The sequence below is a fragment of the Cinclus cinclus genome, chromosome 4 (genome assembly GCF_963662255.1).
Source record: "Cinclus cinclus chromosome 4, bCinCin1.1, whole genome shotgun sequence".
Lineage (NCBI taxonomy): Eukaryota > Metazoa > Chordata > Aves > Passeriformes > Cinclidae > Cinclus > Cinclus cinclus.
The window spans coordinates 21,511,654-21,529,494 of record NC_085049.1 but is presented as its reverse complement, the minus strand read 5'-3'; the positions used below and the strand labels follow the sequence as shown (position 1 = coordinate 21,529,494).

Sequence of the window (17,841 nt, the reverse complement as noted above, 5' to 3'; positions counted from 1 at the left end):
AGCTGTTTGAAGAGGCTCTGGCATGCGAGCCCTGCAAACACCCCTGCCTGCTTACAGCAGCCGGCACTGGGATCTGCAGCTCTGCCCCCGCAGGGAGAGCCCCACTGCACCCAGCTCCCCTCTCTGCAGGGACAGCCAGGAGTGTTCTGAGGGCACAAGGCACTGATATTTTACTAGAAAAAAAAAATATCTTGAGAGAGGCACAGGACACACAGTGCTGCAAAAGAGCAGAGGAAGAGGAGGGGGAGCTGTAGAAAAGCTTTGCAAACTATTCTAATCTCTCATTGAAAACCAGGGGGAAAATTCTACACCCTTAGATCTCTTGCAATAGTATGTCAGACTGCACTCTGTCCGTTACATGTACCATGGGTTTTATTTAATGAGCTCAAAAACAAAGGAGAAGGAAGGGGAGGATATACAGCGGGAAGGGGGAGAACCACATTTACAAAAATGCATCTCACAGACATCTTGTGAATCACTAAGTGGGAGAGAGCCAAGAACATCCAGGCCAGAGTGAATAACAACATACGGTATTTTATGAAGCACCTTAGGAAAGGGGATACAGACCAGAAGCACAACCAGTCTTCCAGCTAGTATTTAAATTTACCCTTTAAAATCACAAATAATACTGAATAACTTATTTTTAATGACTACACCCAGAAACCAAACTCTTGTTTGGGGCAAGAGAGGAAGCAGAACTGAAATTTGTGTTACACATTTACATGGATGTGAGACAGGGCCATAAAAGGGGCACAGGTCAAACTGGACCTGGACTGAATAACAGCAGAAAAATGAAAGCAGAAAAATGGAAGCAGAAAAATGGGGGTGACTACAATGCACTGGAGGCTTATAAGCTATGAAGAGAGGCTCTCCACGTTTCTCCCGGTTTCAACTTCGAAATTTGTTTTTCAAGACCTTGGAGCAAACCTAGTCCCTAAAGCTGAAGCTCCAGGAGGTGGCTGCCTGCCCTTCTCTCCCATTCCCCTCCTTACCAGATAGCTTTGCCCTGTTCCCTCGCCAGCTAATTTACATGACTTTTTTTTTTCCCCTCTCTTGCTGCCCTTGGCATTACATTCAGCCATCCACTCAGCTGTTGTGTATAAAGAGACTTTTTTCAGAATTGCTTAAAGGCAAATCCCCCCACTTAACGTTTTTTGGTTTTTTGTTTTTTCGGTGGCCTTTAGCTGATGAGTTAGTTATCACCTAAAAGAGCCCTCTGGCGTAGCATATGCATACTAAATATATATCTGCTTGGATGGCATCCACACTACTGTCAAATCACTGGAGATGGTTATGACATGGGGAAAAATATAAAATCTACCCTACTAGGAAAGATCCCCAACCCATCTACCCAAACATCTAAAGCAGTTGATGTATAAACAGAAAGTTTAAGGAATAAGGAAACATGAAGCCATCTCTACTGCAATATGTATGACTTAGCCTCAGTGGTTTATGGACATCATGAGCTGTGGTTGCAGTCAGGCCACTGTTTCTATACTGACCACATGGCCTATCCCTCTCTCTGCAGATTTATCTGTTTCCTTTTAGAGATCCATTCACACTTTCAGCCCTGCAAACATATTCCTGCAATGATTTCCTTCAAGTAGTGATGCATCCCCATTCTTGTTTCTTTTAGACATGTTGCCCAATGACTTATCTTGGATCTCTGGATTTGCTATTCTGTTAGGAATTGTGAAGAGTCATTTCCTGATCACCTTCTCCATACCAACTATGATTTCGCAGCCACATTTTAACTTTCTCCCCGCAAACCTATTCACTTACAAATCTACTTTTTCTTTAAACTGCAACCTCCTGTTTCCCCCTCTCCTTTCCTAGGAATGGGAGGACTATTCCAACCAGGTTCCCTAGCACGTGACCTAAAAATGACCATGTGAATAAGACCACCACACCCCGAGTGAGACAGAGTTTCAATAAATGCAAAGCATTAAGACACCTCCCTAGGAATTCATGAGCTTTAGCAAGCCTGTGTCAGAACTTCAACTGCCTAAGGATTCTGGTGCAAAACTGCGGAATCTTAACTACAGTTGCTATACAAATTTGAGCCTGGTGATTGATTTTTGACAAATATCTTTGCTTAACGCTACAGTCAAGGGACATTCACAGGTCTTACTGTCAAACCACATGAAAAAGTCATGGGCTAGTCACATCAATAATTGTTTTCTGCTGAACAACCACAATATCCTTCTGAATGAGATCTCCTTGCACTGTGGTCTCATATGAAAACTTCTGAAAACGATCAAAATAAGAATAATTTACTTTCATCCCAATTCTTAATGGTGCTGCGAACAGTTAATTTAGTAGACGACCACAACTTCAAGTCATATTCACATGCAGGGCATTTTACTCATACTGAAAATGTCCCTGCTCTTCCAGTTGTCAGGATCTATTGAAGTGCAACTGTTGTGATGCTCAAATTATTTAAAGCATATGTGTAATTTATAGCTGACCAAGAGACTTATTTTGTAAAACAAATTATGATTTTACAGCCTTTCTGTTGTTGATGTTATAAAGAATTATAAAACTGTGCAGTGAAAATGCTTCAGAGTGGGGTCAAGTCATTTCAGGATAAAATTATCAGTGTGAGCTACCTTTATTCACAACAGATTAGAACACTCTGATTATTTCAGCTTCCAAACTGGTGGCAAGACTGTTTGTGGATTAGCCTTCATATTAGTACTCTTCAGGAAGTGGCTTATGGAGAGCACACAGTAAGAAAGCATTAAAAACAGCTGACTGACCCCATCTACAATTTTAAGCCAACCTGGAGATTTCACACAAATACTGCTGACTCTGTGCACTTGAATCAGTAAAAACAGACTGAAAGACCCCTCCAAACCTAAGCCTCTAGACTCAAACACAGTCTAACCCTCTTGTATCTGCTGAGATGTGGTGGGGGGGACAACAGCAATTCTGAGCCTGCTTAGCAACTCCTGTGACACAAAAGGCACCTTCCACCATCTTCTGCACCCATTTTTTGTTTCATCATAGGCAGTTATTTGACAACTCTGCCTAAAAGAAATGGTTGTGACATAGCCTAAGTGCTAATTAGCTTCAAAAGAAAAAGGGAAAGTTAGTGTCTCTGCATAAAACCTAAGTACTCAAGCAAGCCTTCCTTCCACAGGATCTAAATATGTACATGCACATGGAGATACATGTGTCAGATTAAAAAAAAAACAAACAAAACAATCAAAACTTCTCAGCTTTAAAATAAATTTTGATTGTTAACTCTTGTCTGAGTTCCAATGGAGTTTCTGTGCACACATGTTCTCACTGCAAATGATGGAGCACCAGAAAGGCCATGCGTGAGAAGCTGTGCTCTGAGGGTTATTCAGGACTAGCTAGATTCTCCCAGAACTCTCACAAGAAAATCATAATTATGGAGAACTCACCATAACACTACAGATCCAACCGATTTAAAAGACATCTGGATTTACTTCTGGGTGTTCTGTTGAACTGAATTGGCGCCAAACCTTCTGAGATTCAGCCATTGCTATTGCACACACTGATAATGGTGTGGCAGGAGGCCAGCTGCAAATTCTGACTCCTAGAACAGCCCAGCAGCTTCAGGTCTGCCCATCACAAACACAGCTCAGCTCACTATCACTGTTACCTCTGCTGTCACTCCCAGTTCCTCTGCTTGTTTTTCATTCTGCATGATTTTAAAAAGGGGTATAAAAATTGAAGATCTATATGAAGACCTGTAAAGGTTCCAGTTGTTACAGACACTAAGTGCTATGCCTTGTTTCTACTTCGCTGAGCTCCAAGGCTTCAAATCCTGCACTAAACCTTCTACTGCATGTGACCGGTTCACTACTACTCCACACCACACACTGCATCCCTGAGAACATGAAGTGGAAGTAGAGAATGACTGTCAGTTGGTTATGCTCAATTTCAACAAATGAAAAACCACCAAGCAAGCTGTAGAGCAGTGATGAGACAAGCCCCATGTGCTTAAAAACAACATTTGTCACCACTGCCTATTAGTATTTAAAGAGCAGTAAAAAACCCCAAACCTCTAATAAAAAGATCAAGGTGCTTTGAACAATTACACACCTAGCAACGCAGTAATGACTACCCAGAGTAATGAAGCTAAAAGCCCAGAGGTAGTAAGGCTACTAAGGAAGTTTCCAGGGAAGCGAGATATAAAGTATAACACAGAAAAACAGACACACACAAAAAAAAAAAAGGAACAAAGAAGTATTTTGTACAGAGGGTTTTTCTGACAAAATGCCTTCACTGAATCATGGAGAGGAAGCGAAAGCCAGCAAAGAAGTTAAAAATTGAAGGAGACAGATTGCTTGGAAGAAATCAGAACAAAAGAGCGAGTAGGAAGGAGGAACTTATGCACACAAAGGGAGATTTCCCCTACTAGGAAATACACAAGGACCCCACTCAAGTGGCAGAACTGAAATGAGTAACTGGTTTGTGGACCAGCATGGACTGGGGCTACTTCCTTCTGCACTACCAAGAAGGAGGAAGTAGAAAGGGAGAAATTCTCAGTATTGCACAAACCAAACAGGCACAGTCATTCTTTCATCTCTCTTCCCCCAAACATTAGCCAAGTAGAAGCACAGTGCAAGCTTACAAATTTACTCACTCATACACACATTCTGGATAAAACTGAGGAGATGGCTGGAGGTAGAGAGACAACTCCTGTCCAATAGGTCACTTTTTGCACCTATTGAGCTGGCTCAACAAGCCACATCTGGCTCAGTCCCAACATTTTCACCCATGACTTGTGCAATTTCGTTCCTGAGGGTCAAGCCCTGGTTATGCTTTCTGAACTCTCCTCCTTTACCACTACCACTTCTGTTGCTGGTGTCCAGGGTGGCCAGACCCTGTGCTCTGGAGTCTGTATGGAGGGAGGGTATAAATATCACAGAATCTCTCTTCTGGCTTGAGTTGATGGAAATGTTCTTTAAAGTTCAGCATCAAAGGATTCACTTCATAAGCTGCAAGCCTTGGTTCTTGTGCCAGCAGCAAGTTCTCCCCATAATTAATTAATGCCGTATTAATTGTGCATGTTCCACGGGCCTGTTGAGGAGGTGTGGCAAGGTCTACACACACAGATCAACCTTTCTGGTGCAGCCAAGAGAGGAGCACAGGAGATGGGAGGTAAAAGCCCTCCGGTGCCTGCAAAGGAATACCGTGTAAAGCAATGTGCTCAGGGGCTATGGAGGGGCACGTGCTGAGCCCTGCCGTGTCATTCCAGCGAACACAGAGCCAGAGGGGCACGGAGGGATCTGCCACCAGCTGCACCCTTGTGCAAACTGCCCGGCTCCAGGCCAGCTGTGAGTGTTGTCAGCAGCCAAGAGGAGAAGCCCATGGCAGCTGAGTGCCCTCACGAGCAGGATTTGGCCACAAGTCACAAGATCCTGTGAAATCACTGGAAGGAGAAAGGCGGAGGAGGAAAAGGGGGATTATTCCACGTCATCTCTGCTGTGTTGGGCCCCAGCTCTCTGCTGGCTGCCAGCACTGAGGAAGTGGCATGGTTGCCTTGCAGGGGCTTTGGCCATGGATCAGCCAGTGCTGTACATCCAGCCCAGAGTGTCCACCTCACCCACCCCCAGGAAAACCAGGGAGCACTCAGGACAGGAACAAGTGGGAGAAGAGGATGACCCAGCTGCCAACACCCCCGGTGACAATGCCTGGCCCCCGAAGTGCCTTAGGATTTTGCTGGAGACCCCCATCCATCACAGCTACGCAGGACCTGCCAGTCTGCACAGACCCTTCCCTGCAGCAGCACAGAAACCAGGGAATAACTAAGGTCTAAGTGCTGCTCAAAATTATTCACAAAGCACTCATCCTCTATAAAACTCTCAAGGCAGTGGACATGTATATATTTTCATCTGTAATCTGAATGACTGCTACAGCCAGCTTGAAATCTTACCTGCAAAGACATTTTCACATTTGCTCTTGCAGCAAATTTATTAATCTCTATAAATTTTGGCAGGGGTAAATAATTATTTGTTTCTCTGAATGTACTGTGTGTTTGGGGTTTGCTTTCTAAATAATAAAAAAAAAGCAGGACTGGCAAGGGAAGCAGAAGTCCAAAGTGAAAGGCATGAAATTAAAAATACATGAAACAGAACTGTAAAAAGGGGGAAGATAATACAGAAAATGCATAAGGTTTATAAACTAACTGCACAGAATTGTCTCAGCAAGTTACTTTTAGAAAAAAGGAATTTAGGTCTAACCATGCGTTTGCTACAGCATATCCACAGCAAACGTGAAAAAAATGCAGCTGAAGATCATGCTGCTTATTCTGAAATGACAAAGCACCTTAACAAACTATACATAAAGAAGCAGTGAAATATAGGCACAGTATCTTTACAGTGTTGTGAGAAGGATGAGCAGAAATAAACAGATATCTAAACTTTACAAAATTAAATGCATAAATGCAGATCAAAAACTTTACTTATCTGGAAAGCAAGTGGGTACCAAACCTAAGACTCTTACTGTACACTGTCCCTTTCTTTGTAGTTTGAAATAAAAGCTAAACAAATCTCCCTACATTTTTTAAAAATAAAATGGTAGCTATTTATAGCTGCATTTATTGGAGCCGTTTCCTTATCAGGAAGTACGTAGCTGGGAATTACTATCTGCCTGCATCGGAAATTCTTTCAGGGATACAAAAACCCAAAAAGGAAATTTCCCTTCAAAAATATTCTGTCGCTTTTTTAACTGCTGGTGTGCATTTTTAAATAAAATGTAAGTGCTCTGACCAGCTCACATCCCCTTTGGGATGTTTATTCTGCAAACAAGAAGCTTTAAGACACCTGAGAGAAACATTTCAAAAAATGCACCTAGGGAACTTGAAGAGGGAGAATGCTGAGAACATAGCAAGAAAAAGAAACCTTTTCATCAGGACGCTGAGACAGTGCATATTAATTACCAGTGCTACAGTATCTACCTGTGAAATAAGTGTGTTTCTACAGTTCCCAGCCTCTCCCAACTGAACTTCTGTGGATCAGTTCACATGCTCTCTGCACCCTCAAGGTAAAAGTGGTGCATAGCCCAAATGACAGTGAAACTACCACTCTTCCTTACAGAGGGGATGGAAAAAGCCCATATGGGGGTACCACACCCTCCTGTACCTCACAGCACCAAGACAGGGCAGAATAATGCTTTCCTGCAGGAGAGGACTAGGTTCTCATAGCCCATGGGATCCAGGGCCACAGGCAACTCTGGGATTGTGCATCTCCATCTGCAAAGAGCCTCTCAGTAAGCTCTCAGAATGGACAACTTCCACTGTCTCCAAAGCAACCCCCATAACCAAGAATTTTGCCTTTTTTCTTCCTCTCCATTGACTGCAGAACACCCCATGCTGTGCCTGTGGACTCTAAAGGCAGGAAGAACACGTTGGTTAATCACTGGAGACTTTAATTTTTACTTGTCATGGTATAATTTAACATTTTCATTTTCTGGTCTGTCAAATTGCCACAGAGCTACCCGACCATGCTGTCACTGCAAAGCAGACTTTTTTTTTTTTTTTTTTTTTTTTTTTTTAGTGGGATACAAAAGGATAGGGAGATCAAAACCAGACAGGCAAATGGAGTAAATAAAGCAGGGTGCTTCAGGCTATTCCCAGGGTATGACTTCTATGCATAAAAACTCATGAGGGAATATTTGGAGTTAAGCAATTTTCCTAATATTTTGACTCTCAAAAGCCAATCAGTGGTGATTGTTTATTAACTCACAACATCACCAACCATGTGCCTATTAAATATAGAACTAATTCGTAACTTCTTGGACAAGGATCACTGCTACATTAATAGCACCATGCTAGTCCCACACAAAACATTTTACATGAGAAGTGAGCACATTCAAATTTATTCATCCCATAAAAGTGCACAAGCATTCCACAATGCTGGAATGCCTGATGCATTAAGTGCTCCACCTTCCCAAGAACCTCTGGAGAATGATACTGGAAAGAGGCTCTTGGCTGAGGTGTTGGACTGGGCCTCCCAATCTGGATGGAATCATTTTACCAAAACTGTCTTCAACAAACTCAAGAATCATTTAGTCCTTCTGCTCCAGCAGTAAAATGGGGAGATCAAAAAATGGCATAAAACCCCATTTAATGGATCTTTTATCAGGCTGTAATTGCTAAGCACCAGAAGGAGTGCCAGCACAGGAGAGGAAAGACATAAAAGTACAGCAGTAGGAAATCCAGCTTCTCATAAAGGCATCATAAAGGGCACCAAATAATTGTTTTCTTTCTGTGTGTGTATACACATGACCTACAACATTAATTCCAGCGACCTTAAAGCTACAGCAGCTTTCTCCTTCGACACTGTATGTCCCTCTCAGTGCTGGACAGAGCTGTTCTCTCTGAAGGGGTAGCAGCTCCTCTCTGTTAAAAGATCATGATGCTATGCTGTTTCTGCAGGGATTTTTACCACACTTGTTTTGTTGCAAGGCTCTCACCACACAATGGTTTCTTATTGTGGAGCTGTTAGTCATGGCTTACACGCAGTTTCTCTTCTATGTTTTCTTTAGTCATATGGCTGTTTATGAATGCTGCATTCTTTGCATTCATTTTATTTCTTACAAAAATAATTTTTAAAAGAAAGCATGGAAGCATTTATAATGTAATACAAATGAAGACTTAAACAGACATTTGTGATGGAAAGAGAAAAGCAAGCTAATTTTAGGTTCACTGATCCTGACAGTGTCCCTTTAAGACAAAGCTAAAAATGCTTCAAACCCAGCAATACCATAAATGTCCTGCTGCTTTTGCTTCTTATTCCTCTCCATACTTTCCAGGGGAATTCCACAAGGGATCAAGCTTGAATCCCATATTAAAGTGACATGGCTTCCTTTCCCCTCTGAATAGAGGGGAACATGTATTTTGGAGATTTAAAACCCTACAGTGAAGCTTTCCAAAAGGGTAAAAGACTGGCTTACACCACTGGGACTCCCCCACTGCCAGCTTTCCAGATCCTGAAGTACAGGTCTCTTTGACCTCCCACGCCAGGACTGCTTTGCAAGTTCCACTGAAGAAGGAAGGATCTAATCCCTCCACATGCTTCCACTGGGAACTGTCAGTGCAGGAAACTGCTGTTAACTCTGGGCAACAACCAGGCACAGTGGGAAAAATAAAAACCACTTGATTCTACAATCTCTCAAGGAGCAGAAACCAGCTCACAGCAAGTCAGCTCCCTTTACAAGTTTTTTCACACTTAACCTGGATGCTTCTGCCATAGCCACCAGGCAGCAGTAAAGAGTTAACAGATCTAGGGTTAAACTCACCAGCTGGTTGCAAAAAGTGACAAGTGAAGGGGCCCTGTGTCACTCCAGTGCAAAACAAAGACAAGGGGGTCAGTTTCATACAGGTGATAAATGAAGACCATGCCAGAAAAGTGCAAAACAGGATCTTCATCATACAAAGGCCACAGTTTTCCCAGCAGAATCAGTAATGGGGTTTCACTCTTCCCAGCGCAGCACAGTCCACATAAAACATTAGCATCTATATTGTGTCCAGCCATAGCAAAAAAGTGACTCAGACTGGGCTTCCCATCTATCCGAGTTCTCTGTTTGGATGATCTCTTTGAGGTTGGCCTGAGATTCACTGTAAGAAACCCCTGGGACGCAGGGTGGAGCAGGTAAGTTCAATTCAGGTGAGCACCTGAGGGTGCCTGTGGAACACCTACCTTAGGTTAGAGGCAGGCATGATCAGTGTCACCCAACCCAAGATTTGCATCCTGCAGCTCAGAGTCCTGAAGGAGTTTTGCTGGGGCTAACCCAGGGAATGATCACTGAGGCTGACAGGATGGCTGGCTGGGACTTCCACACTGCAGTCAGCCTGTCAGTAGATTATTAACAGTTATAAACTGAAAGACCAGGATGCACTGCTGGATGGACCCTCTCTGCACAGCCTGCAATGAACACGTGCAAGAATAGCCCATGGCAGAAGACAAAGATGCAACACCAAGATTAAATACCGCAATAAGGTGTCAGCAAGCAGTGCCACTGCCAGGCTTATTTTTTTGTTGTTTTTTTCAGTGGGTTGGTATTGGTTACATGCAGGGTGAAAATCAGATTAAGACAAAAGGCCAGGGTAGCAAAAGGGAAAAACAAGGCTTGAGTGGCTATAATGTCAGAGAAGAGCAAAGAGAGGTCTAGGAGAAGCCAATCGTTTGAGAAAGAGGCCAGTCCAGGTCCCATGAAAATCAGTGGGAATTTAACCACTCATTTCAGGAGGACCAGGATTAGTCTCAGCCACTAATTTGACATTCTGGCCACCTCTCCCAGTCCCTTTGTCATATGAAGCTTTTATTTTATTTTCCCTGTATGTGCGTCAGTCAGTTTTGTTCCACAAAAATCCTTCCAAAGCAAATATTTTTATTGCTTGCTGGTCTAAATGTGGCTTAGGGTAAAGGGCTTTTTTTCCCATCTCACTACATACTTTCAGTTCAGTGCATTGAATATTCTAGTAACTAAACAACAATAAGTTTAATGCTTCAAAGTGGCTTTCCAGCTGCTAGCCAAAATTGTAGAATAATTAACAGGTGCCAAAGGATTAATAAAAGGAGTAGCATAATTAATAGACAGCATACAAAAAAAATTGAATCCTTGGCAATCCTGAGAGTGTTGTTGTTTCCTCCTCCTTCTCTTAATTGTTTCCTGCATTCCTTCAATAAGAAGAAAAAAAACAAAACTAGTGCCCTTAAAACACAAATGATACATATAAGCAACAATGTGTGATCCGAAGAAAGAAACTGGCAACAAACTGCCTTCAGGTCTAATAAATGCCTTAGTTTAAGGAAACTGCCCAACTACCTGTTCTACCCTCCTATTCATGTCCACACAGAACTTTATTGCAATATGTGGTACAGATAAGATCACAAAGATGCCAAACCAATATAGAACCACTGAACTAGTTCCCACCAAATCAGAGTATCAAATAATAATGCAAATACTCATGCAGAAAAATTCCTAAACAGTCGCTAAAAATCTAAAGGCCTTTAATAAAATCTCTGCAGGAAACTAAACAAATTTCTGTTTTCTGAGGAAAGTAGAACAGACTGTAACAACAAGGGAGACACAGAGATACTCAAATAAAAATTGTCATCTCACTCGCTGACTATGACCAGGGCTGCATTCTATGAAGTTTATCCAAATCAGCTGCAACCTGGAATTTATCACACTCTGGAAAAACCAAAGGCTAGAACCCAAGCCTACATTGGAAACAAAAAGCACTCAAATGATTTTACAAATAGGTCTTTAGCTTTCCCTACCACCACAACACCCCAGAAGTGAGAGGAGTCAAGACAACACTGCAGTCCCAAAGTAAAAGTTCTTCCCTATGAGGTGATGCATGTACTGTGACATCTGAGTGTATCACTCCACTCTGAACACCAGTGCAAACTGTAGCGAGTTCAGAAAAAAAGGCAGCAGCAAGAAAAATTCATTGTTGCCAAGTATTGCTTTGTGTGTGCAGTCAAGTATAAGCAGCGTGTCTTTCTATGACAGTGGGCTGCAGACACATGAAGGATGCCTGCATTAAGAGAGAAGAGTAGTTAGCTCAGAGGAACAAATGAACTCATTCTCATGTTTGTATCAATAGGAAACTGAAATCTTTGTCCATGAGACTGCTCACCCTAAACAAATCTGCACATGTTCCCAAGAGAAAATGCCCTTCAAAGATAAAAATCAAACTCTACAAATCAACATAAGCATGCAAAGGGGAATGATGCTGTACAGGACCAGAGCATGCAACAAGTCCTTTCTTCTGTCTCGCTTGTTGAAGAAGTTCTGTATTGAAGGAGACAAAAGAAAACCATGAAGCCTGTAGCACACGTTTACAGTTGCTGTTTTAGCAGGCAAACAGCCTTATTTTAATCTTATTACAACAAAGGAAAAAGCTGTTTGCTCCGTAATTCAGAGCATATCAATAGACACAGGGAAGGGCTGTCATATCCATCTCTTACATGCTGTATCCTCTGTCCCATTCCAAGAACTTTTTACTACAAGGTGTTGGCCACAGCATAAAGTAAGTAGCTAACAACATTTTACCAGATGAGAGAAAGAAGAAAACAAAATTTAAAAATTCCAGACCCCCACCACCAAACTCCACTAACCTTTTCTGTGGCAAAATGGAGTGTTTCCACAAAGACAAGGGGTATGTAAATAGTTCCACAGGACTTCCACCTATCTCTGCATTTTTAATTATCACAATACCTAGCCAGTTTCTGTATTATTTTTCAAAATATGTAAGAGCCTTTGCACTCAAGGCGTTTTTTCATTTCATAGTGGGGGATCTAAAACAAGGTGTCCAAGCTCCCAGAAAGCACCAAGAGCAGCACCTTGTGTGTGAACTCGCTTCTCTTCAATCCTCAGTAAAAAATGTCCATTTTACAAACACTCCCTCTACCTGACATTAGTGTAGTCTAGTGGAGATGATATATGCTGCAAAACTACCATGGCAGATACACCAGAGACAAAGAGCAACTACTTTCTGATTACATACATGAAAAGTAGGAAAGGACATTCCCCAGCTCCCCACTGATACTTTGTTGGCAATGCCCCCAATACTCTGCTCCTAGTGGAGGTCAGGCAAGTATGTTTAAAAGTATGAGTCAGAAGTCCCTTACAGAGAAGTGCAGCACCAGAGAAAGGTGTTTTATCCAGAAATGATTCTTACTATCCTAGAGATTTAAAGTTAAGACTGATTACACTGCATTTCTATACAATAGGCTGGCTGGGGAGAAAGCAACTGCTTAAAATATGAAAGGCTATGTGAGAAGGGGAAAGTGCCTTCACATGACCCCAGAACAAGGTGTTTGTCTATATAATTTTAGCTCTGTTGATCAAAAAAAAAAAAAAAAAAAGGAAGGTTGTAGCAAAGAAAGGTCCACATTCCACCCTTCCAAGCTGCAGTTCTTTTTCCAGTCTCTGGACAAAATCAGCTCAGTCTACCTGAGGCTCATTTGCTCACTAAGCAGTGAGAAATAATTTTTCATACCAAAGGAAATTGCTCTACTTATTGTTCTGATACTGTTGCTCTCTGAGGGCTCTGGAACATTAGAAACAGTGAAATTTCTTAACAGAAGGCATAAAACTGCCTGAATCCAGAGAGTGTTCTACGTGTTCCATGTGAAACATTTGTCTCTAGGTCTCTCTTTGGGTCAACTGCTCTTTTCAGCTGCACCTACTGCACAGGTACATGAAGATGTGTGAGCTGGGACTGAACCTTGCCTTGATTTTGTTGAACACCATCAGAATGTCATAGAAACAAAAGGAGTGGAGGCCTGACAGCCTATTGACTCTATGTTTGAGTGGAGGAATTTACCACATCTCCCTGTTGTACTGGAATGACTGAGGGCTGAAAGAAATTATTATGCTCCACAAAAACAACAAATACAACCATAGGAATGGAAACAAACAAAATCTCAGACCTAGAAAATCCTCGGACTTTGCAGATCTAAACCCAACCTTCACACACAGCCTGAACTAGAAATTAGGTACTTTGTCTTATTTCTGAAGCAGTTTGGATTTAAGATCAAAGTTGTACCTCAGACACATCTCTAAAAATAAACAAATAAACAAAAAAATAAATGAGAGGAAGCCCTGCAGGAACTGAAAAACCCGAAAACTGAAAAAAGAGGCATTAATACCTCTTAAAGTCTCATGATACGAAATCCAAAAGGAAGTTACTTATATCGAGACATAGTATTAGCAAAACTACTGGAATATCATCTTAATTTCTGTTGTCTTTACTTTAAGAAGGATGTCTGAAGTGGGAGACAGTTCACAGAGGTGATATAAACGGAATTTGAAATCTGAAAGCTTAACAGGAATACTAACAGGCTTAAGAACCTATCTTCCTATCCTGTTTAGCCAAGAAAAGGTTAAGAAGTAACTATCTAAAAGCACCTATATCAGGAGGAGTCTTTCGACAATATTTAGCAGGAAAGGCGATAATGAGATCTAATAGTTGGAAACTGAAGCTTGACTAATTCAAACTATAAATAGGGCACTTAAAAAAAGGCAAATAAGGAGATAATTAAGCATTAAAAGAACATCTAGAGACCTTGTATCCTCCTCATCACTTAAGGTTTTTTTTACATGAAGAGTAGAAATCTTTCTGCACATATTGTAGCTCAGTTATTGGACCTAAACACAGCAGTTACTGCTGAAGTTTTTTAACAGAAGTTATACCAGAGATCATTTTAGAAATTCAAAACGGTTGCTTCTGGCCTAGCTATAAAGCTATATACTTAAAGAGTGATTTTATCAGTGTTTGGGTGGTCTGTTGGTTGACAGCAGTGTTTTGTGTCAATACTGACTGCACACTGAGCTACAAAATACTACACTGCCATTGACTACAATTAGTAAGGCTATGTAAATGTGTTTCATGTTGTTTATGACCTCAGACACTAACTTTATGGAAGGCTATTTCACAGATATTTCAGGATTAATCACCTGTGCTTTTACAACGCAACAAGTCAGACTGGTGTGGAAATACTAAAGGAAAAGAAGCCTTGCAAGTTTAAAAATGTGCCAACCAAAAGAACAGAAAAACCAAAACAAAAGCCAAGGTGAAAGGCTGGATCACATTTTAAAAATACTGTGAAAGGAGTCTTCACTGAGAGGAAGCTTTATAAATTCAACACTATCCAGCATGCCGGCTAGCTGATGGGAAGGAAGCAAGTACAATATGTACCACCACTTTTGGTATCAAGAATCTCTACCTCCCTGCTTTATGCATCTGCCAGACACAGTAGGGAGGGCAAATAAGTAACTGCAAACCCAGCTGTGATCCTGGCTGTGGAGTGGACAGAAAGCAGCTCCCACAGCAGAAATAAACAGTACCAACTTCTGCAGTAAGGAAGAAACCCAAAAGATCTGGGGATAAACAGCACCAGTAGGGAGAAGAACTGCTGGAGAAAAACTCTTTCTGTGCTAGGTTATTTTGTGCCTACTTCAGGCAAAGCATAGGAATGTCCTTTAAGTGTGGCAGCTAAATCCTCCCCAGGCCAGGGGAACAGCTGAGCAGCCACACACACACATGCAAGGCAGGCCTGGGAGTTCACAGATGCTCAGACAGGGACCAGACATGGTCAGAAACTCTGCAGCGGCAGCTCCCATTCCCACCAGGAAGCACAGAAAGCTGGGCCACACAGGACATGTGAGACATGGCATGGAAGCATGTGACTGTAGGGTAGACTACATGGCCAGTGGCCAGCAAGGGAGTGAGTACAGGAATAAAGTAGGAATGCTTTAAACACAGTTCGCATCCAGAAAAGGGAGTGTGTGTGGAAAACAGCTGAGGACAGGAATTGGAGTGTCTTGTGATAAACATGGACTTCCCTGTCTTCCACCTGCAAAATCCCAAACCTGCTTGTCGGAGGGCAAAGCACAAAGTTTTGTTTGCTTCTGGCCTTCTTGTTCATTGCTGCTTAAGTAGCCCAGGAATGTAACACCTGACAAAAGTTTACTTAAAACATCTTTATTTCCATCAGAACTGCTTCCTCTCCAAAAAGGAGAATTCCGCTCTTCTTGTCCCCATCCTAATTCACCTCTCACTGGCCAACAGTGCTTGGCCCTTCCTATTTGTCAAATTCACCTCAGCAAGGAAGTACCTGTCTCTCATCTCGCCGTCAGCTCCAGTTTTTGGTCCAATATCAGTGATATGTCCTTCCTCCACTGGAGCATCCTTTTGTGCTCAGCTAAGCTCGTTCCTCCTCCTTTCCCACTGCCTCTGGCAGCACTCTTGCTCTATACTAGAGAGCCTGGGCATCACAAGTATTTGAGACCCCTCAGAACCTGGAAATAGCCACAGCACAAACACATTCCACTTGCCACAGCTGGTGAAATTCTGACCTTGTGTTGCAGAACGTAACTGAGCAATTCCAATAAAGTGGAAGGAAACACAGCACTTCCTGTCAAAAGAAACCCTCCATATTTGTGCCTGTCATGAGAAACAGGCCAAATGCTTGTAAAGGGGTGCAGGAGATGGGAAGGGAGATTCAACATACTGTATTTAAGAGTAATTCTCTTCAGTTAAAAACAACAGCTAGGAAAACTAAACCAGCTAGAATTCATTTAAAAAATAAAATAAAAAAATATAAACCCAGGGACTTCCCTGCTGTCTTCCATAAAACCAGAAATAACTCCTCACCCCGCCCCACCCCCTCCTCAGTCCAAGACCTTAAGCAGCCTTGTGCTGACACTCACGCAGGTGTGCTGGCAGTCTGATGGTGTCTTCCTCCATCCTGATCGCTTGAGGCACTGGGACATGTAGTGGTGACGAAGTGTAATTTGGTACCGGGCTCGCTGGAGGTGTGTACGAAATTCTTTCCTGCTGTTAAAAGAAAGTGGGGGGGGAGGGAGAAAAAGAGAGAGGACAACGTGAACTTTGGAACAGAGGTATGAAACCATGGCAGAGGAGGTGGATGTGGGTGGAAGGAAGGAAGTGTGTGCCTGGTGATGTGAGCAACACTGGTGATGCACCAGCTGCCCAGGGAGCTCCAGAGCACACACAGAACACTGGTGGCCAGCACTGCCCCATGCTACAGGGGAGACAAGCACCTTTTAGGGTGGCAGGATTATTTTTCAAAAGAGCCATGAAGTTTCCAAGGGTCGTCTCAGAAATTTGCCAAGGGAGGCTACAGGAAGTCACATGGAAGTGGGGAGACTCCAAGGGTTTTATGCCAGTGAAAATGTGACAGCAACTCCATAATACACACATGAATACCACTGAAATGCCAAAACCATTTAATCTTACACTAACAAATCAGCCATGATCTGAACAAGCCAAGTGTTTAGCACTATACTTCTTCCTACCATTTTAAAGACTTTAATCTATAACCTTTGTCATTGCTGCAGAAAAACACATCACTAAAGGCTACTCTATTTACCATCAAGTAATGTAGTACTCTTGTTTTTGCTAAACAAGTTACTATTTACCTTCTTTGAAGTACTTTAACTTAAAACCAAATACAGTCAAATAGAGTTAAAGGGCACCTTGTGAATGTTTTATTAGTTTCATAATTTTCACAATTAGGTTTTTACTTATGAAAATGCCTGACAAGAAATCTAAGACTGAAACTTCATGTTATCTGATGGGAAAATTCTTCCATATACTAAGCTTCCAACATTGTACTCCAACCATAGTACAAAAAATACCCTTTTGTAGATAAACATAGCTACAATTTTGCAGGAATATAAAAAAAAAATCCATTATCATATGCTTCCTGGAAGGTAATGCATGTTATTCTCCAGAACTACCCTACTGACATGCAACGATGCCAGTGCAAACAGCATGGATTTACATCCCTGCACATACAGAAGCAGAAGGAGCTACTGTAATTTCTGAGCATTTGCAGGACAGTACGAGTGCAGCCTCTCACCCCAACCTTGATCTCCAGCAAATGGAAAAAAACAAATTTGGTGCTGGACCAAAAGAAGGTAATTGCTTCCATGACAAACCACAGCATTCTCATAGCCGTAAGACAGGAAAATAGACTGAGGCTGATAGAGGCACCTGCAGAATGTAATGTAAGCACCCTTGCCACCAAAGGGAAGGGTAGGTTTGCAAAAAACTCCGCAGGCAGATTAGGTGATGTCCAAAAATAAAAGGAACACTTACAAAGTCTTGTGGCCACTGCTTCAAAGCAACCCCAGTTCATTCTTTTACAAGGTACTGTCTGCTGCTCAGGAGCTCAGGCAGAACAGAAGTTTAGCCTCAACATCAGGAGACTCACCACAACAACCAATAACCACATGGCAGAGAAGACTGACAGCATGAGAAAACAAACTATTATAGGTTTAGACAGAGTGAGAAGACAGGTCTGTTTCACTCCACCATCA

General features: G+C 42.2%; 1 protein-coding gene across 1 annotated transcript in view; it reads right to left on the bottom strand.

Annotated features, from left to right (window-relative positions):
- Positions 1-17,841, bottom strand: part of ETV6 (ETS variant transcription factor 6) — a 120,527-nt gene that overhangs the window by 61,336 nt on the left and 41,350 nt on the right. Inside the window, exon 2 of the mRNA XM_062491785.1 lies at positions 16,207-16,333. Coding sequence (XP_062347769.1) covers positions 16,207-16,333 — 127 coding nt within the window. The remainder of the gene's footprint in view (positions 1-16,206; positions 16,334-17,841) is intronic.